This window comes from Sapajus apella, unplaced genomic scaffold (genome assembly GCF_009761245.1).
Source record: "Sapajus apella isolate SASKATOON/1434 unplaced genomic scaffold, GSC_monkey_1.0 scaffold75, whole genome shotgun sequence".
Classification (NCBI taxonomy): domain Eukaryota; kingdom Metazoa; phylum Chordata; class Mammalia; order Primates; family Cebidae; genus Sapajus; species Sapajus apella.
The window spans coordinates 4,970,386-4,994,794 of NW_022437015.1; the positions used below are offsets into that span (position 1 = coordinate 4,970,386).

A 24,409-nucleotide genomic window follows, 5' to 3' on the forward strand; every position below is an offset into this window, starting at 1 on the left:
GACCAATGGGAAACCTCTAAACGGTATTTAAACCCCAGAAAATTCTGTAACCAAGTTCTTGAGCTGCTTGCTCAGGCCTGCTCCCACCCTTTGGAGTATACTTTTGAAACAGATTCTGCAAAGATCATAACTGAGGAAATTATGACAGTGAAAGTGATCAGACCTACCCTACCTTCTTCTAACCTCTAAAATATCTTTGCTCATTCCTGGGTATAGGTCAAACTAGCTTTGGGAAGGAATTTACAAACTCTGAAACAAAATTGATAATAGCCCTTTCCCCTTCTTGCCTGGGGATCAGTCTGCCTTTGTAGGACTAACAAATTAGGTACAAGATTAGAAATTACGTTTTAGGGGCCATACAGCCTCTGGCTGCAAGAGTCTGAACCTCCCCAAATTGCTCTTCGAATAACATCACTGTTGCAAAACCTAGGATCAATGCTTGAGATATTTTGCAGACCCTGCATTCTGATGCAGAACATGACACTACTCAGACTGATACTCTGACTCAACTAGTTCCTGCGATCCCACCTAGGAAGAACTCCCTTCAGCAAGAACTTACTTTGACCCTCTTCGATTTCATCTTCAGCCCGACCAATCAATACTCCCCGCGTTCTGAGCCTATACCCCTCAAACTATCCTTAAAAACTCCGATCCCCGAATGCTCAGGGAGACTGATTTGAGTGATAATAAAACTCTGGTCTCCTGCACAGCCATTCTGCATGAATTACTCTTTCGCCATTGCAATTCTCCTGCCTTGATAAATTGGCTATGTCCAGGCAGCGGATAAGATGAACCCATTGAGCGGTTGCACTTTTGTTTTCAATAAATATCTGCTTTTATTGCTTCATTCTTTCCTTGCTTTGTGCATTTTGTACAATTCTTAGTTCAAAACGCCAAGAATTTGGACACCGTCCACGGGTAACAGGACTACAAACAAGGCTGGCTAATTTTTTGTATTACTTTCTTTTGGTATTTTTAGTAGAAATGGGGTTTCGTTATGCTGCTCAGGCTGGTCTCGAACCCCCTGGCTCAAGGAATCCGCCGGCCTTGGCCTCCCAAAGTGCCAGGATTAAAGGCGTCAGCCACAGCCTGGCCCGCTAAACTTCTCTATGCATCAGTTACTTCATTTGCTTAACGAGGATGACAGTACCCACTTCGGCGTTTTGTGAGCATTAGTTAATACATGAAAAATGCCATATGTGTTTGCCATTGGCATCAATCACGCCATAACTAGAAAAATTACATTGCATTTTTGAGTTGAAAATGGTGGGGGCCAGAGTGGACCTAGGCCTTTTCCGACTTCGGAGAGGTCTTTACTGTTAAGTAGGCCTTAAGTAGCAGAATTCCATGAAGGGAGCCAGGAAACCAGGGTTTTTCAAAAGGAGGTGGTATTTGCGCTGATGCCTGGTAGGGCAGTCACGAATTCCAAAGGTTGGGGGTGGCGCCTTTTCCAAGGCAGTCCTGGGCTTGCGCAGGGCTGCGGCTGCTCCGGGCGCGGTTCCTGGAAACGCAGCGGCGCCGACCTTGGGCCTAGCACACTCTTCACGTCAGTTCCCAGCGTCACCCGGATCTTCGCCACTTCACTTGTGGGCACCCCGGCGCTGCCTCCCGCTCCTCCCCTAAGTCGGGAAGGTTCCTTGCGGTTCGCGGCGTGCCGGACGTGACAACTGAAAGCCGCACGTCTCACTTGTACTCTCGCAGATGGACAGCGCCAAGAAGCAATGGCAGCGCGCCGACCGCCTTGGGCCGTGGCCAATAGCGGGTGCTTCTCACGGCGCGCCAGGAAGGGGCGGTATGGGAGGCGGGGCATCGGGGGGCGGTGTGGCCTAAGTTCCTGCCCACGCGGTGTTCGGTATTCTGCAAGGGTACAGAGCGCACGTCTGCAGCCGGCTCTCTCGCTGTCTGAATCACCGACCTCTCTCCCGGCTGTATTTCCAAAATGTCTCTTTCTAACAAGCTGACGCTGGACAAGCTGGACGTGAAAGGGAAGCGGGTCGTTATGAGGTAATTCTGCACGTTTGCCCTCGTGCCCTGTGTGTTCTGTCGCAAACCTCTTTGGCCCTAGCTGACTTATTCTCTTGTCTGCCCTAAGTTGCTTTTAGCTTTCAGCTGGGCCCCAGGAGTCCTAGGTTCGGAGGGCGAGGCTGCTCACAGGTTTGGTGATTCTAGCCCCATTTTCCCAGCCCAGAAAGCCGCCGAAGTCACCCTTCGGGGATGGATCCCACTAAGGAAGGGCTGAGATTGCTGCTGGGACCCATTTTGTCTTTTTTCCTATTGCTGAAATGGAGTTCCGTTGCCTCCACCTCCCACTCGGCAAGATAGGACTTAATGCTTATCCTGCAAATCTCTAGGCTTCAAGGAAGGGACCTTGAAAGGTCATTTTGTTAATTTCCCTTCCCCCACTGCCCTAGACCGTCCCAGACAAATGAGAAGCGGCCCACATCTCACAGGTCTCTGCACAAAAGGATATGTTTCCAAGAGGATGTTGGTTTAACTGTTCAGGAGTAGACCTCTTGTCCCCCGCCGCTAAATAATTGGGGTGGAAGGGTAGGGCGGGGCGCACCGGAGGAGGCCCTGCAGAGCTTATGTAACAGGCCTCTGCTGCCCTGCAGTGTGGTAACGTTGGACTCTTGGCCACACGATTTGCATCAGGATTATGACATACTAGGTAATGGTAGAGCAGGGTGTGGCTGCTCATACTTGCTGGCCTCCAACTGCATCGCCACGTGTGGCTAGAAAAGCAGAATATTAGAGGCAGGGGAGGATTCCTCGTGCACTTTGGGTCTCTTGCTCTGCGCATGTGGATCTCTGGTCACTTACCAACATGGCTTCTCTCTTACCTGCCAGAATTGTTAAGTATAATGTGGAGCTTTTACATTTATCCTTTTGTCACGTGTGGTATAATATTTGTGCATACCAGGAGCAAGGTGCAGGAGGATGATGTGGTATGTAACTGTTGGACTTGACTGGTCATATACCTTAACAGGATCCAAGAGTGGTGTATTTGAGGGGCCATAAAGGTTTGTGTTGATAGCATTTTGCAGCCTTGACCTTTTCTGGTAGTGGTTGATTGATGGGTAGGCATGTGGCTGGTGTAATCTAGCCCCTTTCCCAATTTGGGCCAGTTCAAATGAGGGTTTGTGTTGGATATTAACAGACACATAAGTCAGTAGGGGAGCTCCCTTTATTCTAGCTTCGACATATGAGGACACGTTTGAGTTAGGAAACTGTATGAGTGCCCTAAAAGTACACGTAGCTCTCCCCTTCACTCTAATTTCATTTTGGCCAATATTATGTTGCAGGCAACCTTCTCTGCCCTGCTATGGAGATGGGAGAACCCAATAATTTATGTCCATGAAAAATACCTATGTCATTTCCCCAAATGACATAGGCCTTTGTAATCTGGACAGAGTAGGAATCACAGCCCTGTTAGTACTAGAGGAATGCCCTTTCTCGCCCTCATACAATCCTAATAAAAGGGGATAGACCCTGTAAAAAACAGGACAGGTGGACATTGGCATGCAACTAGCTCTTAGGTTTTAATTAGTTTCTCATGTCTCCACTGCGTTCAAGGCTGACCTTTCCAGATGCATGGACCAACTAAAAGACAAGGAGTGGGACATCATGCTGATCATCTTCCTATAATTGCAGTCTTGGGCTTTATTTCCTCCCTCTCTACGGAAACTGGCTTGAGGAAGCTAGCTGGGGGTGGGATTGGAGGAGCTGCTTAACTTTTCTCCCTGTGGACCTAATGAAGTTTCAATTAACACACACACTAACCCCAAGCCTTGAAATGATTAGCAAGTCCTGTTTTGCTGATGGAAAATGACCTGTTCAAGGTTACTGAACTACCAAGTTGGTAGCAGAGTCAGGACTAGAATTTGGGTTTCCTTGGCTATCAACTAGATCATCTGAATACTCGAGGATACGTTGAAATAGACCTTTCTTCTGTAATCTGGATACCCTCTACTTATTGAAGCTGAGGACAGGAAGTTACATCATTCCCTGATTATTAATGTATTTCTTTTGAACAGAGAGTCACATTGTATGCCTACTTTTTTGGAGGCCCCTAGGCAGCCATGCAGTGTCAGCTCAATTCCTTTTTGTTTCAACGTGGTGATTGCTGGCAGTGTTTCCGTAATGGGGCTTCCTGAGTAGTGGCTGCCTCATTTATCGTCTTTGTCCTGCAGAACTGATCTCGGGTATTTGCTGACTCTTCTGGTCCACTGATTTGGATTGCCAAGGGAAACTGATTTGTTGAGGGAACATGGGATAGCCAGAAACCTCTGACTTGTTAATTGCCAAGTTCCACCTTAGTTTTTTAGGACTTTAGTTCACTTTACAGCCTCTTTGAATACACTTCTGCTTATTTTTGCAGTCATTTCTTTTTTTTTCTCTCATAGGTTGCCAGTCATCCGTTGCGTGCTTGTAAAGCACTTCCTTTTTGCTTGCTCCCACCTTTTTTTTTTTTAAAACCTCACTGGTTTTCCTTAACTTGTTGTAACTTGTAAAGGAACTGCCTTGGTGTAGTGGGAAGAGAAACAGGAAAAAATTGAGAGCAGAGGAAAAAAGTCTCTAAGATAGCCATAATATCCCAGTTTTCTAGTTAGGGGAAGTGAAGCATTGATGGACATGGTTCCTTTGAGAGTTTTTAATGGAACTGGACCTGGGATCTGAGATTTCATGTGATAGAGACTTGATATTCTTATTCCAGCTAAATCAGTGTATTTTTTAATGTTTTATTTTGAAATAATTGAAGATTCACAGGAGGTTACAAAGTTAGTAGAGTGGTCTTGTGTACACCCATTTCCCCCGATGGATGCATCTTACCTAATTATAGTACAATATCAAAAGTAGGAAATTGACATTGGTATAAAGTGTGTATACTTCTCTGCCATTTTATTACATGTGTAGATTTGTGTAACCACCACCACTATCAAGATACAAAACTATTCAGTCACCACCCAACAAGATCTCCTTCATGCCACCCCTTTATAGTAATAACCGGCTCCCTTCCTAACTCCTGGTAACTACTAATCTGTCCACTGTTTCTAAAATTTTGTCACTTCAAAAATTCTATACAGATAGTATCATATGGTATATACCCTTTTGGGATTAACTTTTTTCACTTAATATCCTCAAAATTTATCCACATAGTCACATGTATCAACAGTTCATTTCTGTGTATTGCTGAGTAGTATTTCATGGTATGGATGTGTCATAGTTTGTTTATCCATTAAAGGATATTAGGGTTGTTTCCGATTTGGGGCTGTTAGAAATAAAGCTTGTGTGAGCATTTGTATACAAGCCTTGGTATGGACATATGCTGTCATTTTTCATGGGTAAACATCCAGGAGTGGAATTACTGGGCCATATCCTTTTGAGGTATCCCCAGACTATTTTCCAAGGTGGCTGCACCATTTTACATTTCTACCAGCAGTATGTGAGTAACGAGTTTCCCTGCATCATTACCAGCACTTGGTGGTGCCATTATTTTTTATTTTAGTTACTCTGTGTTCAGATGGATATGTAGTGATAACTGACTTTGTGCCTGAAGCAGAGCTCAGGCATGTTATAAGGAAATAAAAAAAAAAAAAGGAAAGTGTGCATATTTTATGTAAAATGAAACAAGTAGAATGTGTAAGCAAGAGCAGTTCCTGTGTTGGAGTCCTCAGAGGAGAAGCTAAAAGCAAAGCTGTTGTGAATGTAAGAGATGAGGGGAGGTAATCCAGAGGGCACTGAGGAGAGAGTATAAAACAAGTCTAATTCATTAGTAACTGACACCATGGCAGCTTGGATAGACAAGACAGATTCTTAGGTGTCTCTGCCCAAAGATATTCCTCCCTGTAAGGGTTGGGGGTAGAGAGTAGCACTGCAAGAAGTGGCGTGTGCCCACCCTTTTTCCATTAGTCCTTTTGAGCATAGGTCTTCTGGGAGGTTGCATGGGGGAAAATGACCCATGGTAATGGGATACTCTCTCTATTCTTTGGAATGTACCTTAAGGCTGGCAGGCTCCTTGTTCAGGATATTTAAAGAAGTTGCTTAGAGAATCAAGTGGCCTGAAAGAAGAGTGTATTTCTTTCATCAGAGGCGTACTGTCTTTAATTTTGAACACTTTAAAAAATGTTTTAATATAGATTTCCCTCAACCTACCTTTGGAAAGGCTGTTCTTCGGTGAGGTAGATTGGAATTCAGGCCTAGTGGGTATAGGAAATTGGGGGTCTTCTCAGTATGTCTGTAGGAGTCTGTAATTGCCTTAGCCTTATAGAGGAATGGGTATTTAAAAAGGCAGAGGAAAAAGTTGGAGGCTTATAATCAAGGATAGCAGCAGTCTTCTTGATTAGGTCATACTTTACGTAGTCCCTTTGCAAGTGATGCTAGCTGTTGTGGTTGATTACTTGTTAAATCACAGAATTACATTTTGGAGAAACATAACAACAGCTAAGACTTTTACGGCACTTACTGTGTGTCAGGTACTCTTCTAAGCATTTTACAAATTGCGAACTTACTTAATTCTCTCAATAACTATGAGGTAGATACCGTCATCTCCATGAGAAAAAATCACTTAAAGATGATCTTGGCAGGCAAAACTCTTGGACCTTAAAAATAGCTGCCATGCAGTATTGTTTTCATTCACATTGAAGTAGGCTGAGGTTCCACGGAGTTCAGAATAATTGGTTCTTAAGAATGGTAAAACAGTAATCTGTTGGGTAAGAGAGACTGCAGTACATTATTTTCTTGTGCCATCTTGATTACTTCCCTTCTAATTTGCCTTTTTGTCAGGTGGACCGGGGCACATGTCCCACCCTCTCTTCTAAGGCTTTTTGAAAGATGCTGTCTTATGTTGTGTGTATATTGCTTGAAAGATATTGTGTGAACTTTGTACTAGACACTGGGTTTCTTCCCCCTAGTCTTAAGGCCTCAGACTTTCTCCATAAAGAATGATTTTCTCTTAATGTGTTTTATTTTTTCAGTTAATTTTTTTCTTTCGAGTCATGTTAATTTCACAAGGACGCCGAGATAGTATCAAATGAATAGGATAAAGATGCATTCCTTATTATTCATCACCCCTCCAGCTGCTACTCAGATACTATTGTGCCAGGCCGAGGCAGACATCTTTTTAGATGGAACTGGTGGCTTTAGCTTCTCAGATCTTCAGGGCTAGTTCCCGTGATTTAAGTTATTTTTTTTTTTTTTTTTAAATTCTTTTTAAAGTGTGAGATACATACCTGAAAGAGCACAAATTATAAGCTCAAAGAATTATCACAAAATGAGCATATTTGTATGATCATAGAGGTTAAGTGATAGAACATTACCAGAACCCCAAAGCCTTTGGTGTTTCATTCCAGTCACTACTCCCTCCATCCTCCCCATGACTAAGCACTATTTTGACTTTTAATGCCACTGATTATTTTTAAGATGAGATTTGGATTTCCAGCTTATTTAACTGGTTCATTAAAAGTGCATCTCCTAATCTTTGATGGAACAATAATTTGATCATGGCTCTGAATCTTTCTTTTTTAGAGTCGACTTCAATGTTCCTATGAAGAACAACCAGATAACAAACAACCAGAGGTAAGGTCCCTGCTAAGCCTTGGGCTGGGTTTAAGATGTGTGTAGGTACATAGGATGAAATGGTTTTCCTTTCATATTGTAGTATAGAACTGGAGCAATTTAAGACATATGATTTTGGCTTTCTATCAACTCACTATCTGATATGCTTTCTTATTTATGAGTATATTCAAATATAAGCGAAATCTTAAGAAAGTGATTCCCCTCCCCTTGTTTTTTGAAAATTAGAAGAATTTGGAGTTCACTTTCTTTTTTCTTTTTTTGAGACAGGGTCTTGCTTTTTCACCCAGACTGGAGTGCAGTGGTATGATCATGGTTCACTGCAGCCTCAACCGTCTGGGCTCAAGCAATCCTCTGGCCTTAGCATCCTGCGTAGCTGGGACAACAGGTGTATGCCACTATGCCTGGTTAAATTAAAAAAAATTTTTTTTTGGTGGAGATGGGGTCTCACTATATTTCCTAGGCTGGTCTCAAACTCCTGGACTCAAGTGATCCTCCTGCCTTGGCTTCCTAAAGTGCTGGGACCACAGGTGTGAGCTACCATGCCTGGCAGAGTTATTCATTTTTAAAGAATAAAAAAATTGGCTGGGTGTGGTGGCTCACACTTGTAATCCTAGCACTTTAGAAGGCCGAGGCAAGAGGATTGCTTGAGGCCAATAGTTTGAGACCAGCCTGGCCAACGTAGTGAGATACCATCTCTATAAAATACAAACACATAAAAAGAATATAAAAGTTTAAGGTTACGTGGCTTCTCTTGCAAAATGAAGAACTGTGTAAAAGAAGGATTTTAAAAGTACCAGTAGTTATTGAGGTTACATATAGTTTTACAAGTCCCCGTTCCAGATGGCTCAGATAAAATCAATTTTTGAGGATTTTCATTTGTTTTCGCTTCCAAAAAACAGAAAAGACTTCAGAAGTACATTTTCAGTCAGTTTAGCTGCTCCAGCGTCTTGGATCGTAGATTTAGAAACAAATTTTAAGTGAGAGTACTGTTCTTGCTTTTGACTAGATTGTAAAATATTTTTATTTATTTATTTTTGTCTTTATTTTCTTTTTAATTTTTTTTAACTTATAGATTACATATATTTATGGGTCACATGAGATATTTTGATACAAGCATGCAATACATAATAATCACATCAGGTTAAATGGGGTATCCATCAAGAAGATTTTTATTTACTTTTTTTCTTTTTGCTTCTTTCTGTCACCTAGGCTGGAGTGCAGTGGCATGATCTTGGCTTACTGTAACCTCTGCCTCCTGGGCTCAAGTGATCCTCTCATCTCAGCCTCCCAGGTAGCTGGGACCACAGGCATGGGCCACCACACTTGGCTACTTTTTTGTATTTTTTTTTTTGTAGAGACAGGGTTTTGCCATGTTGCCCAGGCTGGTCTTGAACTCCTGGACTTCACCTACGTTGGCCTCCCAAAGTGCTGGGATTACAGGCAAGAGCCCCTGTGCTCAGCCTGTTTTAAATTTTAAATGAAGGGTTTGTGCTGGCAAGGTGCTTTCCAATGATTTAGACCAGTGCTATCTAATAGAAATATAATGTGAACCAAATTGTATTAATTAAATTAAGGGACATTTAACTTTTTTTGTACTAAGTCTTCAAGATCTGTTATATGTTTTTATACTTATAGCACATCTCAATTTGATCTAGTTGTATATCTAATACTCAACGGACATACATGACTAAATAACTATTGGACAGTGCAAGTCTAGACCCAGAACCCCTTCAGATATTGGTCCCAGAACAGAGCGTGTCATTTTGTCAAGTACTTCCCTGCTGCACCATAGTGGCAGGGTCTTTTTACAGGCAGATCTGATCCCTCTTGATCTTCATTATTATGTAGCACACAGAAAAGATTGGAAATATGCCTGTCAAAGTATTTTAAGAGTAAAGAGCAAAGAAACATGTTTGGAAGTATTTTCATTTCCAGAAATCCATGGAATTGATTAATAAAATGAAGCATTAGAAGTAATAGAACTTGCTGATAAGGGATAGTCCTGAAAACTAATTGGTTCCATTGCACAAACTTTGTACTTGATACAGATTTTTAAAATTTGATAGAAATGAATTCTTATATCTGCTAAATATTAATAGCATAAGATATTTTAGAAATACAACTTTTTTATCATTCAATTATTGCTCAAATGTTATCAGACTGTCCTGGCCATCCTGTCTAAAAATCTCCTCCACTATTGTTCCCCAATCAGAACAGTGGTTTATTTTTTCTGTATTTCACCATCTGATATATTACATGCACACACACAGACACACATATGTTTATTGTCTCTCCCCATTAGAATTACACTTCCATGAGAATAGAGACTTTTTAAAAAAGTTTTTTGTATTATTCTCAGAACCTGGAATGATGCCTGGCACAAAAGAAGCATTCAGTAAATATTTGTCGAATAAATAAAAGCTTTTCTTGATGAATTTTAATTTCTTATAAACTGGCAAAATGGCAAGTTAGTAGCAGGCTTGTAACAAAACTTTTAAATGTTTAAAGGGAGTTAATTTTTTGATTCATTTGTAATCTAATAAATGTGATACATTGTGGAAACCAAGCTCTATACAGTACATTTATTTTTTCCTACATAAAAAAGTGACTTAGGATCTATTAATATAATAGGTGCAGAAAAGTTACTACGTGTTTTTGATTTTTCCCTAAATTTCCTTTAATGGTTTCAATATTTGGGAATTTTATGTATTTTCCATAGTCATATAAGAAGAGTGTTATTATAGGGGTCCCCAAGACCACCTACATATCCCACGGTGATTTGCTACGACTCAGAGTTGTTCTCGTGGCTAAAGTTTATTATGGTGAAAGAATGCATGACAAGATTAGCAAGAGGAAAAGACATGGGGGAGTCTGGAGAAATCCATGGGCTTCCAGTTTCCTGTGAGGGGACATGTCAAGTGTTCTCCTTTCTTCAGCAGTGAAAAATGCAGTAATTGTCGTCAATGTTTCTGCCTGGAGAAGCCTGCTAGAGACTCAGATCCCAAGATTTTTATTGGAAACTGGTTATGTAGGTATCCTCTGCCTAGCAACTACCAAAATTCCAAATTTAGGCTGGGTGTGGTAGCCCATGCCTGTATTCCCCGCGGTTTGGGAGGCGGAGGCCTGCAGATTGCTTGAGCCCAGGAGTTCAAGATCAGCCTGGAAAACATGGCAAAACCCCTACAAAAAATACAAAAATTAGCTGGGCATGCTGGTGTGTTCCTGTAGTCCCAGCTACTTGGGAGGCTGAGGTGGGAGGGTCACCTGAGCCCCCAGGGAGGTTGAAGCTGCAGTGAGCTGAGATTGTGCCTCTTCTGCCTCTCCACTCCAGCCTGCTGAGTGACAGAGTGAGACTGTGTCTCAAAAAAAAAAAAAAAAAATTCTAGACTTCTAGAGTGGGGCAAGTGTTTAGCATAAATCATCTTGTTTGTATAGACAGTCTTGGAATAGTGAATAGCCCTTTCTCTTGTCAGTTAACTTTGAAAGCCAAGTTCCCAGATACCAGCCAAGATCCAATTGTGCAAGCAGGTCCTTCTGTAGACAGCAGCCTCAGGCCTGCTGTGTTAACTCTTTTCTGTGAAAGGGGCAGATACATAGTAAGATTTTACAATCCTACATAGAGGGTTGGCATTGTATTTAACTTCTTCCCCCAAGGACCACCACTGAATTACTGATAGATTTGAAGGAACTTGGAGAAGAAAAAGAGCTTTATGTTTTATAAGTTTATCAATAAACCAGTTCCCACCAATTTCTAGAAGTAACTTTGTTCTGTTTGTTGTTTCTTTTTCGTTGAAGGATTAAGGCTGCTGTCCCAAGCATCAAATTCTGCTTAGATAATGGAGCCAAGTCAGTAGTCCTTATGAGCCACCTAGGCCGGCCTGATGGTGTCCCTATGCCTGACAAGTACTCCTTAGAGCCAGTTGCTGTGGAACTCAAATCTCTGCTGGGCAAGTAAGTGCCAGGCTCTGGTGCTGATGGACTTTGTGGCGGGGGAGGTTGTCAAGCTTGTCGTTACTGGTTCTTAACTTTCAGACTGCTCAAGTGTCTTCATCTCTTCCTCTCCTCAGGGATGTTCTGTTCTTGAAAGACTGTGTAGGCCCAGAAGTGGAGAAAGCCTGTGCCAGCCCAGCTGCTGGGTCTGTCATCTTGCTGGAGAACCTCCGTTTTCATGTGGAGGAAGAAGGGAAGGGAAAAGATGCTTCTGGGAACAAGGTAGGACCTATGATTTTGACATTATTGAGGGAGAGGGCCTGAGTCTGTAAGAGACGGTGGTTGAAGAATAGAGAAAGTTCATTTATTTTTCCTTAGACACCTTTTATTGAAGTATTCATAGAAAAATGCACAGCTTAATGGATTATCTCAAAGTAAACACACTTGTGTAACCACTGCCCAGGTCAAGGGATAGAATCTTACCAACATCCCAGAAAGCCTTCCTTCATGTTCAGGTGGTTTTTAAATACGTTTGAAAAGCATGTGAACACCTTTGTGGTGGAAGAGTATTCAGTGAATATGATGGTCATGATGATGTCACCTTGGATTTAAGGCATTTTCTTAAGAAGTGTAAAGCATTTTCCTCTAAATCTGTCTTTAAGATAAGGAGGTACAGGTATCACCTTATTTCATAAAGAAACTAAGTCTCAAAAGAAAACACTAAGTTTCAGGAAGGCAGTCATGATTAAAGTTAGAGACAGTGGTGCTGTTGATGGGCTTTAGAGCTCATCCTATTCGATCAGCAAACATTTTCTATAAATGGCCGGATAGTCAATATTTAAGGCTTTCTGTGTTGTGCAGTGAGTTCCATCTGCGTATAGTCTCTGTTGGAACTACTCACCTCTGCTGATATTGTGCAAAAGCAGTCACAGATAACTCACCAAACAGATTACTGTGAACTGACAACCAGAATTCAAATATTCAGTGATAAACCTGGCTCTTTGCAGATGATTTTGAATTTGCCCATTGGCTAGAATGGAAGCTAAAGGCATTTTTTAGTACTTTCCACTATTTTGGTTTTCAGTGTCTAGAGAACAAGATGCTCTGAGTCTAGTATCTCAATCCCCTTTGGCTTCTCACATTTCTTAAGGTCATTGGGAGTGCCTGCTTTCAAGCAGTTTCTTTTTTTAGCACCAAAGGTCCTGGTCTTGCCTTCTCCTGCTTTTGGCATGGTCTTCCTACAGTGTTAGGAGTCAAATGCTGACCTGAAATTTGGTGTTCTTTTAAACTAGAACTGATGATGCATGAACTCAGGGCTTAGAAGTGGCAGGAGGTAACGGGCAAATTGAAGCATAACTTTTTATTCAGGAAATGATGAGCTATGCTAGCTTATGACTTTTTAAATTAATTGACTTGACATTTACTATGTAATGGCTTTTAATACCTGTGATTTCAGGAGTCAGTCCCAAGTTCAAAATGGATTAAAAAAACAAAGTGAGGCTGGGCACGGTGGCTCATGCCTGTAATCCCAGCACTTTGGGAGGCTGAGGTGGGCAGATCATGAGGTCAGGAGTTCGAGACCAGCCTGGCCAACCTGGTGAAACCCTGTCTCTACAAAAAATACAAAAAAGTTAGCTGAGTGTGGTGGCAAGTGCCTGTAATCCCAGGTAGTCGGGAGGCTGAGGCAGGAGAATTGCTTGAACCTGGGAGGTGGAGGTTGCAGTGAGCTGAGATCACGCCACTGTATTCCATCCAGTCTGGGCGACAGAGCAAAACTCTGTATCAAAAAACAAAAACAAAAACAAAGTGAGGACATGAGGACATAAACATTTTACCTTTATCCAAAGTGCCCATATTGATCTTTTAAGGGTCTTCTCTTTCTTCTAGTTATTTGCAGATCAAAAATGAGAAATGAGTTCTGATTGATATTTTTATTTCCATGGCACCTTTTTTCATGAAGAGCTTTCCATTTACTCCGTTTTTCTTTAAACGACTTTAAAGATACAGGATCTTGCTCTGTTGCCCAGGATGGAGTGCAGTGGCATGATCCTGACTCATTGCAGCCTCAAACTTGTGGGCTGAAGTGATCCTTCTACCTCATCCTCCCAAGTAGCTAGGACTACAGGCACATACCACCATGCGCAGCTGACTTTTAACTTATTTTTTTCTGGTAGAGAAATGGTCTTGCTGTGTTGCCCAGGCTGGTCTTGAACTTCTGGATTTAAGTGATCCTCCCATATTGGCCTCCCAAAGTGTTGGGATTATAGGCATGAGCTACTGCACCTGGATTCCTTAACTTGTTCTTAAACAGAGGGGTTATTATACCTTTTTGATAGAAGGGGAAATTTCACAGTCAGAGAGCAACTTCCCAAAGGTTACAGAATGAATTAGTTTCAGAGCTGGTCATAGAACTCGGTCTCCTTACATTTGAGCAGTATTATCGTTACTACATGTGTCATCTTCCAATCACACTAGTGGCAGATGTTGTTCTATTCTAGAGAGGTTATGGGAGCACCATAGTCTTCAATTTTAGCATTAGTGTCTGCAATTCTTTGGGTCTTTAGGGAAAAGCCCCATTTTTTATGGCAGTCATCTTCACCTCCTTGATACATACATACGGGCATAGGAGAAGGCAGTGACTAAAATGAACATCTGCTGTGTGCTGTGTACTCTTCTGTGCCATGTCCCCTTTCATCTGGCTTGCTTCTTGTGAATCTTGGCTTAATCTCCTGTCAGAGACTATTTGTTTTGCCTATCCTCCCATCTTGCTACCTGTCCCCTTTGGGGTATCCCTTGATGGCAAGCTGGCATTTTAAAGCTCTATGTTTAACTTCTACATTTTCTTCCTCTCTCTCTTTGTAGAAGGATATTTCTTGTGTTCTCTGATGTCTGGCTTCCAGGGAAGGCCATAAAATACCTCTTTGTCAATGTAAAGTGTTTCTGAGGTCCTTTTCTGTTGTCATGTTTCTATCTGCCTTCTCTGTCCGAACTTGCCCTTGTTGCTTTTATGAGGAATATGTGTGGGAGCCTCTTTTACTTCATAGAAAGGCCTTGGTAGCCAGCAGCTTGAATCAGGTATGATACTAACTTTCACAAAGAGAATGTGTTAAAATGAGGAACTAAGTCAAGGAGAGGCAAGGATAATCAGAACCTTGAGCTGAAGGCTGGGGAGAGGCTAGTGGGACGTGGTTGACTTAATGTGATTAGAGGTTAAGCCATGGTTCAGGAATATTAGGTTTGCAATTTGAGGGAAGGTAAGGGATAGCAGAAACATGCAGAAATGACCAAAGTACCTGGAATATTTGGAAGAAAGAACACATCCTATTGCTGGTTGTAAAAAATTGCTGTCTCACCTACTCGGTCTTTAGAGATGTTCAAGAGGACTCTTGGTGTATGAAATGCTTTTCTAGTTGCCTTTGGAGCCATCACATTTTCTCTTTCTGTTTTTCTGTCTAGGTTAAAGCTGAACCAGCCAAAATAGAAGCTTTCCGAGCTTCACTTTCCAAGCTAGGGGATGTTTATGTTAACGATGCTTTTGGCACTGCTCACAGAGCCCACAGGTACCAAGAACTTTGTTCACTACCACACTGAGAACAGTATTCCTGTTTACTTGAGTAGCCCAAGCTCTGGGTTGCTTTTGGAGAGTTCTGTATTATACTGAGATCCTTTCAGCTTGTCTAATTGGAGCTACCACTGTGGCTCTTGTGAGTATCTCTCATCCAAAGAGGAAATAATGGTAAAAAAAAAAATTGGTAACTGTAGAGCTTTTTATGGAGTTTCAGGAAGAGGTTACTCTTTTCCACCTTAGATATTTTGTGTAGTTATCCCTTTGTGAATGTTATAAGATCAGATGATCATGCTTTCAGTAGGAAGCCAAATTGAGGAATCCTCTTCTGCTATCATCAGCCGGCCAGTTTACATATTGTGATTAGCTCTTTGGCCTGCTGAAGAGTGTTAACTGGGTATCTTAAATTCAACTTAAGTTCATTACTTTGTACTCTTTCCCCTTGACCTTGCACTATGAGTTAAAAATTGTATCTTGTACCAAAGTGTTTTTTGTTGCAACGTGGGGATGAAAACCATGATCTCCTTCAGTCCAGAAGTAGAAATATTTCAGTGATAAGGAGCTGGCCTCTAGGAGTAGGAGGAGTGATAGGGATTGACTAGAATTTGAATGTCTTTGGTCTTTTCTAGCTCCATGGTAGGAGTCAATCTGCCACAGAAGGCTGGTGGTTTTTTGATGAAGAAGGAGCTGAACTACTTTGCCAAGGCCTTGGAGAGCCCAGAGCGACCCTTCCTGGCCATCCTGGGCGGGTATGAAGAACTCTTTAAGATCATGCTTTAAGTATTGTTTGACTGGTAGTAGGTCATAACTTGGGCGTTTATTGTCATATAGCTCAGTCACAATGGGCTAACTGAGGAGAATTTAATAAAGGAACTACAGGCTGGGCATGGTGGCTCACACCTGTAATCCCAGCACTTTGGGAGGGCCCAGGCAGGAAGATTGCTTGAGCCCAGGAGTTTGAGACGGGCTTAGGCAACATAGTAAGATCCCATGTCTACAAAAAAAATTAGCTGGGCCATGGTGGTATCCACCTGTGGTCCCAGCTACCAGGGAGGCTGAGATGGGAGGATCACTTGAGCCTGGAAGGTAGAGGCTGCAGTGCACTTGTGATCATGCCACTGCTCTCCAGCCTGGGTGATAGAGCAAGACCCTGTTTCAAAAATAAATAAAAGAGCTACATACAGAGGTGAGGGTAGGGTTCAGGGAAACCACAAAGGGACAGTACAGTAATTTGGGGCCAGCAACTGCCATCATGATCTCTAGGCCTGAAGGGACAAAGGGAGGGGAATGGTTATCAGAATTCAGAGAGGATAGTTGGTGTGGAGAGAGTCATCTGATGGGAACTGTAGCCTTTGGTCAAAGGACACAAGATCTGGTAGGGAGGGAGCCAGGGAAATAAGTACTCTGGTCTCCTTTCAGTCTCCTGCTGCTGCACCCACTCCCACCCTCAACGGGCTTTGTTCTCCAACTTTCTGTAGACCTGGAATATGGGAGTGAGTGCTACCTAGTGCCACCTGAAGGTTAGGTTTTTAGATTCAGACTGACATAGCTGTTATGGGGAAGTGGATGAGAGATTTTTTTGCCCCCTTCCTTGCAGTGTAGTTTCCCTAGGCCATTAACAGTTTTTGGGGAGAATTTTATATTTTATTAAACAAGCTTTATGGTAGAAACACTCATAGGTACGGAAGTTGAGAATAGTACTGTGAACTCCCAGGTACCTATTACCCTGTTTCAACAATTAATTGACATTTTTGCTAATCTTGTTTCTTCTATATCCTAACCCTCTTTTTTTTTTGTCAGGAATGTATACATATATATACACACACACACATATATATGTGTATATTCCCGACAAAGTGAATTTGTTAGGAACATACGCATATTCCAGACAAAGTGAATACAAGTGAAATAAGTATGCGTGTGTGTGTGTGTGTGTGCGTGCGTGTGCGTGTGCGTGTATAGATACAGGGTCTCACTCTGCTGCCCAGGCTGAAGTGCTGTGGCATGATCACAGCTCACTGCAGCTTTGACCATCCACGCTCAAGTGATCCTCCCACCTCAGCCTCCCAAGTAGCTGGGGCTACAGGCATGCATTAGCATGCTCGGCTAAGTTTTGAATTTTTTTGTAGAGATAGGGTCTCACTATGTTGCCCAGGCTGGTCTTGAACTCCTGGGCTCAGGCGATCCACCTTCCTTGGTCTCCCAAAGTGTTGGGATTACAGGCGTGAGCCCATTCCCTGCTTTCAGGAATGTTTTTAAGTTAGTCTTAGACATCATATACTTTCACTTACATAGGTTGAGTATCTCTTAACTGAAATGCTTGGGACCAGAAATGTTTTGGATTCCAGATTTATTTTTGGATTTTGGAATATTTGCATGGTACTTGTTGAGCATCCTAATCTGAAAATATGAAATCTGAAATGTTCCAATGGTATTTCCTTTGCGCTCAAACAGTTTTGATCTTGGAGGATTTCAGAGTTTTGGATTAGGGATACTCAATCAGTGATACTCCTGTATGCATCTTGTAACTGATAAGCAGATTTCTTTTAATCATCATATTATACCTAACAAATTAAGCAGTTTTGTTACTATGATCTAATACCCAGTCTGTATTCAGATATTCTTGATCATCTCAGAAGTGTCTTTTTACAGTTCGTTTGTTGGAATAAGGAACCAAATGAAGTCCATGCATTGCCTTTGGCTGTTAGGTATCTCATGTAATACCCTATTTATTATTTTCACTCTGTTGATTTGTTGAAGAAACAGAGGCATTTGAGGTGTAAGCTATTCTTTAGAAGAAATTGAGGTGCTTTCTTCCCTTTGTGTGTGTGTGTGTGTGTGTGTGTATGTATTTAAAACAATCCATCTATATCCTTGGTGGTAATCAATCTTTACAAGTGAAATAAGTAGTAAATAGTTTCTTGTCATTGATTCACACACATCACTGTTGTTTCATACCTCCTTTTCACAAATCCTAGCCTAGGGTCTCTCTCAGGATAGGCATTATCTTGTTTATTGAATGAAGAAGGAAACAGACTCAAGGTGATCTGTCCATATAAGTGGTATTTAGATATATGGAAATGTTTATGGAAGACAAGCTATAACATTGTTTCTCTTTAGTTTGGATCTTTTTTCTCTCATAGGGAGATGAAAGATGCATGTGTATTTACCTTATTTTCTTTTACTAGAAAATAAGCTCCCAAAGGGTAGGGATCTTTCCTTTGCTTTTGCCCACTGATGTTTCTCAAAGACCTACAATAGTGCTTGGCACAGAGTAGGTGCCCAGTAAATGTATTGAATTGGGTGATCCAAAAAAAAACAAATGCCATAAAGAAAATGTCCCAGGCTGGACATGGTGGCTTATGTGTGTAACCCTAGTGCTTTGGAATACCAAGGCAGGAGGATCCCTTGAGCTTAGGAGTTTGACACTAGCCTGGAAAACATAGTGAGACCTTGTCTCTACAAAAAAATTAAAAAAGAAAAATTATCCAGGGGTAGTGTTGTACGCCTGTAGTCCCAGCTACTTGAGAGGTTGACGCAAGAGGATTGCTTGAGCCTAGGAGTTCCAGATTATAGTGAGCTATGATTGCACCACTGCACTCCAGCCTTGGCAACATAGTGAGACTTTGCATTGAAAAGAGAGAGAAAAAAAGAAAATGTCCTAGTAACTGAGCATAGGGTATGACTTTAGGAATATCTATTTTTGTGCAGTATATATTTATTTGGTATACAGTCTGATCTCTGCTGTAAGGTTAGGATAATTGTGAGTGGGCTCCAGGATGCCATAATTAGCAGTCGTACTCAGACACAATTAGCCATCTTGATGCTCTGAATTGTGTGTGTGTGTGTTAGGGAGTGTGAAAAATAGGTATATTTGGAACTCATAGTTTCCTTAGCCAAGAGTAGGTCTTCTGAGCCCTACTTAGAATATGGGTTTAAATCTGTTGTCTGTCAGCTTCTAGGTAGAATTTTTAAAAAGATGTACTGATGGTAAGTTGGGTGAGGAATTTTTAAAAAGATGTACTGATGTCTGGAGCCATACCTTAAAAGGATTTCTTAGAAATGGATTGAGTTTTTGGGTTGGAGAAACATAGGGCAAAGTTAGGCAGTACTTTTGTCACTTTGAGACATTTCTCTTTTCCTGTGCCTTGATATAGAAACTCAGGTTCTGTGTAATATATCACTTCTCTAGTACATTGTTCTTTAAGTGATGATATTTGCTTTCTCTTCTAGAGCTAAAGTTGCAGACAAGATCCAGCTGATCAATAATATGCTGGACAAAGTCAATGAGATGATTATTGGTGGTGGAATGGCTTTTACCTTCCTTAAGGTGCTCAACAACATGGAGGTAGGAAACCAATGCCAAGTGGATGTGAAATAGCTCTCCATGATAATAGCAGGTTGTATAAATGTAAAAAGAAAATGATCTTTTGACATAAGCCCTGAAAACTCCCATTTTTATTTATTTTGGCAAGTTTTTCTTTTGTCTTTGCCTTGTTCCTTTATATTGCATTGTGTGTGGTTCCTGTCTGCTTTGCAAGGCAGTCTTGTTCTTAGTATAGATGCTGACCTTCATCATTTTGGGCTCCCCTGTGTAGATCGGTACTTCTCTGTTTGATGAAGAGGGAGCCAAGATTGTCAAAGACCTAATGTCCAAAGCTGAGAAGAATGGTGTGAAGATTACCTTGCCTGTTGACTTTGTCACTGCTGACAAGTTTGATGAGAATGCCAAGACTGGCCAAGCCACTGTGGCTTCTGGCATACCTGCTGGCTGGATGGTGAGTCACTTGAGTGGGTTGGTAGTGTGAGTGAATAGAAACTTTGTGGTGTCATTCATTCATTGATTCAGCCAACCAACAAGCATTTTAAAACAACCTCTATAGGAGATCTCTGTCAGAGAGTGTGCCGCATGTTGCAGTGAGTCACTTATTATGGGAGAATCCATGAGAGAAAAGCAGTGCTATTGGACTACTGGCGTCTTCATCAGTAATATTGCAAAACCATTTTTTTTTTTTTTGCGATGGAGTCTTGCTCTGTTGCCAGGCTGGAGTGCAGTGGCATGACCTTGGCTCACTGCAACCTCTGCCTCCCAGGTTTAAGCGATTCTCCTGCCTCAGCCTCCCGAGTAGCTGGGACTACAGGCGTGTGCTACCACGCCCAGCTAATTTTCATATTTTTAGTAGAGACGGGGTTTCACCATGTTGACCAGGATCATCTCGATCTTTTGACCTCGTGATTTACCCGCCTCAGCCTCCCAAAGTGCTGGGATTACAGGCGTGAGCAACTGTGCGCGGCCCATTTTTTGTTTTATCTGTTTTTTACTTCTTATGTTTAATGTGTATTAAGTACTTACTATGTGCTGGAGATAGTGTTATGCACTTTCATGGTTTGGGTTGCTTTGGATTATTTTGCTACCTAGAAACCTATATAAGAAAACTTTCTTGGCTGGGTGCGGTGGCTCACACCTGTAATCCCAGCACTTTGGGAGGCCGAGGAAGGTGAATTACCTGACGTCAGGAGTTCAAGACCAGTCTGACCAACATGGTGAAACCCTGTCTCAAAAAAAAAAAAAAAAAAAAAAAAAGAAAACTTTCTCATATGAAAAGATTAAGAAGTATACCGATTACGAGCAGGGAGAAATGTACGTGTATATATTAATATAGTTGATTTTAGGGTGCTCTGAATATCATTTTTATACTATATAAAATTGCAACATGTTTTTACTTGCTAGTTTGCTTAGTTTTTCTTTCGTCAGGCATTCAGGTATTATTTAGTTCAGTGTTTCTCAAAGTGTGTTCCTAAGACCAGCAGTATCAGTATCATTTTTGGAACTTGTTAAAAATGCAAGTTCTTAGGCCCCACCCCAGACCTACTGAATCAGAAATTGGGGGTGGGGCTGAGCAGTCTGTTTGAATAAGCCCTTCTGGTGATTCTCATGCATGGCAGAGTTTGAGTACTCCTGATCTAGTTCACTGTCATTCCCAACACTATTGACATCTGTTGTTTTATGAGTGACTGTTGAATTGTAAGGTTGTTTAAAGCAGCCTTGGCCACTAGATGCCAGTAACACCCTCCCAAGTTGCAACAACAAAAATATCTCCAGACATTGCCACATGTCTATCCATTGCGGAAGGGCAGAACTGACCCTGGTTGAGAAACACTGATCTAGTCTTCACTAACATAAATAGTATGGCTAAGAATGTCCTTATTAAATAACTTTTGAGGTTTTCCTTTAGACTTGATTTTCCATACAGTAGAATTTTTGAGTACAAAGGGCATGAACAGTTTTCTAATTTTAAAGACTGAAGGGTAACATTTGGTTCTAGAAGAAACTGGTGTGCAGCCTTGAGTTCTGGTCTTGGTGGAGGTGGTGTTTCAGTAGCTTTTCTTGATAGCTCATCTTTCTCTTCCAACTCTGCCCCTCAGGGCTTGGACTGTGGTCCTGAAAGCAGCAAGAAGTATGCTGAGGCTGTCACTCGGGCTAAGCAGATTGTGTGGAATGGCCCTGTGGGGGTATTTGAATGGGAAGCTTTTGCCCGGGGAACCAAAGCCCTCATGGATGAAGTGGTGAAAGCCACTTCTAGGGGCTGCATCACTATCATAGGTAAGTGGTCCTATACAAAGGTAATACCAATATGAGCTGTTAGAATTCTGATCAGAGGAAGGTAGAACAGAGAACTTCTGTCTCTTCATTCTGGATAAATCTTAAGAGCTAAACAGGTAGATAATTTACAGAGGAGCCTCTTGGTAAGATAGAGTTGGGGGTTTATCAGCTACCTTTTGGGTTAGAGAGCACACTGCCTTACAGTTTTGGTGCCAATCCTTGTTTTTTCTTTTCTCTTTTCCCTTTTTACCTGGCTTTCATTCAACAGGTGGTGGAGACACTGCCACTTGCTGTGCCAAATGGAACACGGAGGATAAAGTCAGCCATGTGAGCACTGGGGGTGGTGCCAGTTTAGAGCTCCTGGAAGGTGAGGTTCTTTTGTTTTTTGGCTTGCTTGGGAGAAGGGTGGGGCTGTGCAGTGAGAGGTGGGTAAAATGGAGTAGAGAAAGTTGATAGGTTCTGTTGTCATTAGCAGTCATTACTAGCTGGGCAGTACAGAGGAACTTCAGATAAAGCTCCTGGCATCCACTGAGGTGGGGAGGGACAGAAAGAAACTTGTTCTGAGAGCTATGGTCTAGCAGACATGGAATCCAAAATGCACAATTCCCCAACTCCTGGCCATATATCCTAAAAAAGAGCTGGCATGTTATTGGGAAGATAAATGTAGGGGGAGATCTGGCTTACTGGGCCCTATAGTAATGCTGTCTATGTATATGTGCTCTCTCAAAAACAGGTAAAGTCCTTCCTGGGGTGGATGCTCTCAGCAATATTTAGTACTTTCCTGCCTTTAGTTCCTGTGCACAGCCCCCAAGTCAACTTAGCATTTTCTGCATCTCCACTTGGCATTAGCCAAAACCTTCCATGTCGATTCAGCTAGTGGCCAAGAGATGCAGTGCCAGGAACCCTTAAACAGTTGCACAGTATCTCAGCTCATCTTTACTGCACCCTGGATATGCCTACATTCTTCAAGATCCCATTTGAATTTCTTAGTGACTAAACCGTTGTGCATTCTAGAGTGCATATATTTATATTTTGCCTGTTAGTGAGCTGTGTTAGCTTAGTTCTCTTTTGATGTAGCTTATTCTTATTAGCTTTGTCACTGTTTCACTACTCAGAGTGGAAACAAGATGAAATTGACTTTGTAGGTAGGGAGGTGAAATTGATGATCCATTAAATAAACAATAAAAGTGTCCACTGAAACCGTGATTTTTTTTTCCTGTCATACTTTGTTAGGAAGGGTGAGAATAGAATCTCGAGGAATGGATCAGATATCTACATTGCTGAATGCAAGAAGTGGGGCAGCAGTGGAGAGATAGGACAATTAGATAAATGTTTATTCTTTATCAAGGGCCTACTTTGTGGCAGACATTGTTTTAGTGCTTTTATTCTAACTTATTTTTATTAGTTACACATGGTCATCCTTTAAAAAGTTAAGGCTTATAACAAAAAAGCCCCAGCCCATTCTTCCCATTCAAGATTCCCACTCCCCAGAGGTGACCACTTTCAACTCTTGAGTTTTTCTGGTATATACCTTTAGGTTTCTAAGTAATATGCTTATATTGTTCACTTCTTTTTTTTTCTTTTTCTTTTAAAGAAATCTGTTAATTTCATACCATGGAAGAAGTCTCTGTTCCACGTATATTTCCACTTCTTCATTCTCTCAGTATAGTTTTGTCACAATTTTAGATCAAAAGTCTATATAACTAATACAGCTGAGCTATGTAGTATGCTATGATTAAATTTACTTATGTAACTTTTATTTTTTTGGAGTTAAGTGTTTAAAAAAATTTCTTTTCTATATATACCTATCAGTGATTCATTCCCAAATCTTCCAGAAGCATGTGTCAATATATTGAAACATGCTGAATAATCCTTGTCAGAGCTATCCCTGCAGGAGTCTTCGGTGCCCTTTTTTCCATTTGTACTTGATGCCCTTTACGTAAGCTGTACAGCTGTTGCTCTGGGATTTCCTATAACCTTCTTGGGGATTCCTTTTACCTCCTGTGTTGGACTCGTTTTCTAAATTCCCCCTTTTCCTTCTTTCTTGGTCTACTTTTTGTAGAACACAAGACTCTACTAGCTTCCTGAGAAAGGGTGCCTGGGAGGCAAAATCTCTAAGACCTTGTAAGTCTGAAAATGTCTTTATTCAACCCTTATACCTGATTCCTAGTTTGGCTATATATAGAATTTTAGCCTGGGTATCACTTTTTGAGACTCGAAGCCATTGTTTCATTGTCACTGTCAAGAAACTAATGGCCATTTGGATTCTTTCATCGTCCTTATAATTTTACCTTCCTATCTCTTTCCTGTCCTTTTAATGGAGTTCTGGGAGAGAGCAGAGGTAAACATCATTTGAAAAAGCTATGTCTAACCAGAAATTCTGTACTGGGCATTTTACACGCAAGATACATATTTCACCTTTAGGTATGAAGAAATAAACTTTGGACAGGATCACAGAGCTAAGTAACAGCAGGGATTCAAGTCCAGGTTTGTCTGGTTCCAATGGCTGATGCTTTTCCAATGTGCCTCCCTCCCTGACATCATGCTTGTAGACTATATCTTTTTTGTTTAACCCTGGATAGAATAGCAAAAGAAAATTTTGGTTGCTCTAAACAAAACTTTGAAAGCTGAAGTTTTTTCTTGGTTCACTGTATTTTAGTTAATACTGTATGCATATTTGTAGTTAATTTTAAATTGTACTGTGTTTCTGCATACCTCTAAGGGTACTAAGGAAT

The 24,409-nt window shown here is 41.4% G+C and overlaps 1 protein-coding gene and 1 long non-coding RNA gene across 2 annotated transcripts; both read left to right on the forward strand.

Moving 5' to 3' along the window:
* Positions 1-1,815: 1,815 nt before the first annotated feature.
* PGK1 (phosphoglycerate kinase 1) lies at positions 1,816-22,880 on the forward strand. The gene is made up of 11 exons (XM_032251356.1): positions 1,816-2,004; positions 7,525-7,575; positions 11,371-11,526; positions 11,643-11,787; positions 14,962-15,065; positions 15,700-15,819; positions 19,304-19,418; positions 19,669-19,848; positions 21,497-21,674; positions 21,943-22,041; positions 22,408-22,880. Exons 1-11 carry the CDS (start codon positions 1,940-1,942, stop codon positions 22,446-22,448), a joined length of 1,254 nt encoding a protein of 417 aa, XP_032107247.1. The 5' UTR covers positions 1,816-1,939; the 3' UTR covers positions 22,449-22,880.
* On the forward strand, positions 16,164-18,995 carry LOC116532263. Its single transcript, XR_004260803.1, has 2 exons — positions 16,164-16,992; positions 17,877-18,995. It is a non-coding gene; the product is annotated as an uncharacterized LOC116532263 (long non-coding RNA).
* Positions 22,881-24,409: the final 1,529 nt, after the last annotated feature.

Coding starts and splice junctions, on each gene's coding strand:
- PGK1 (XM_032251356.1), top strand. CDS start 1,940: ATGTCTCTTTCTAACAAGCTGACGCTGGACAAGCTGGACGTGAAAGGG. Junction 2,005..7,524: donor GGGAAGCGGGTCGTTATGAG/GTAATTCTGCAC, acceptor TTTCTTTTTTAG/AGTCGACTTCAATGTTCCTA. Junction 7,576..11,370: donor CAGATAACAAACAACCAGAG/GTAAGGTCCCTG, acceptor TTTTCGTTGAAG/GATTAAGGCTGCTGTCCCAA.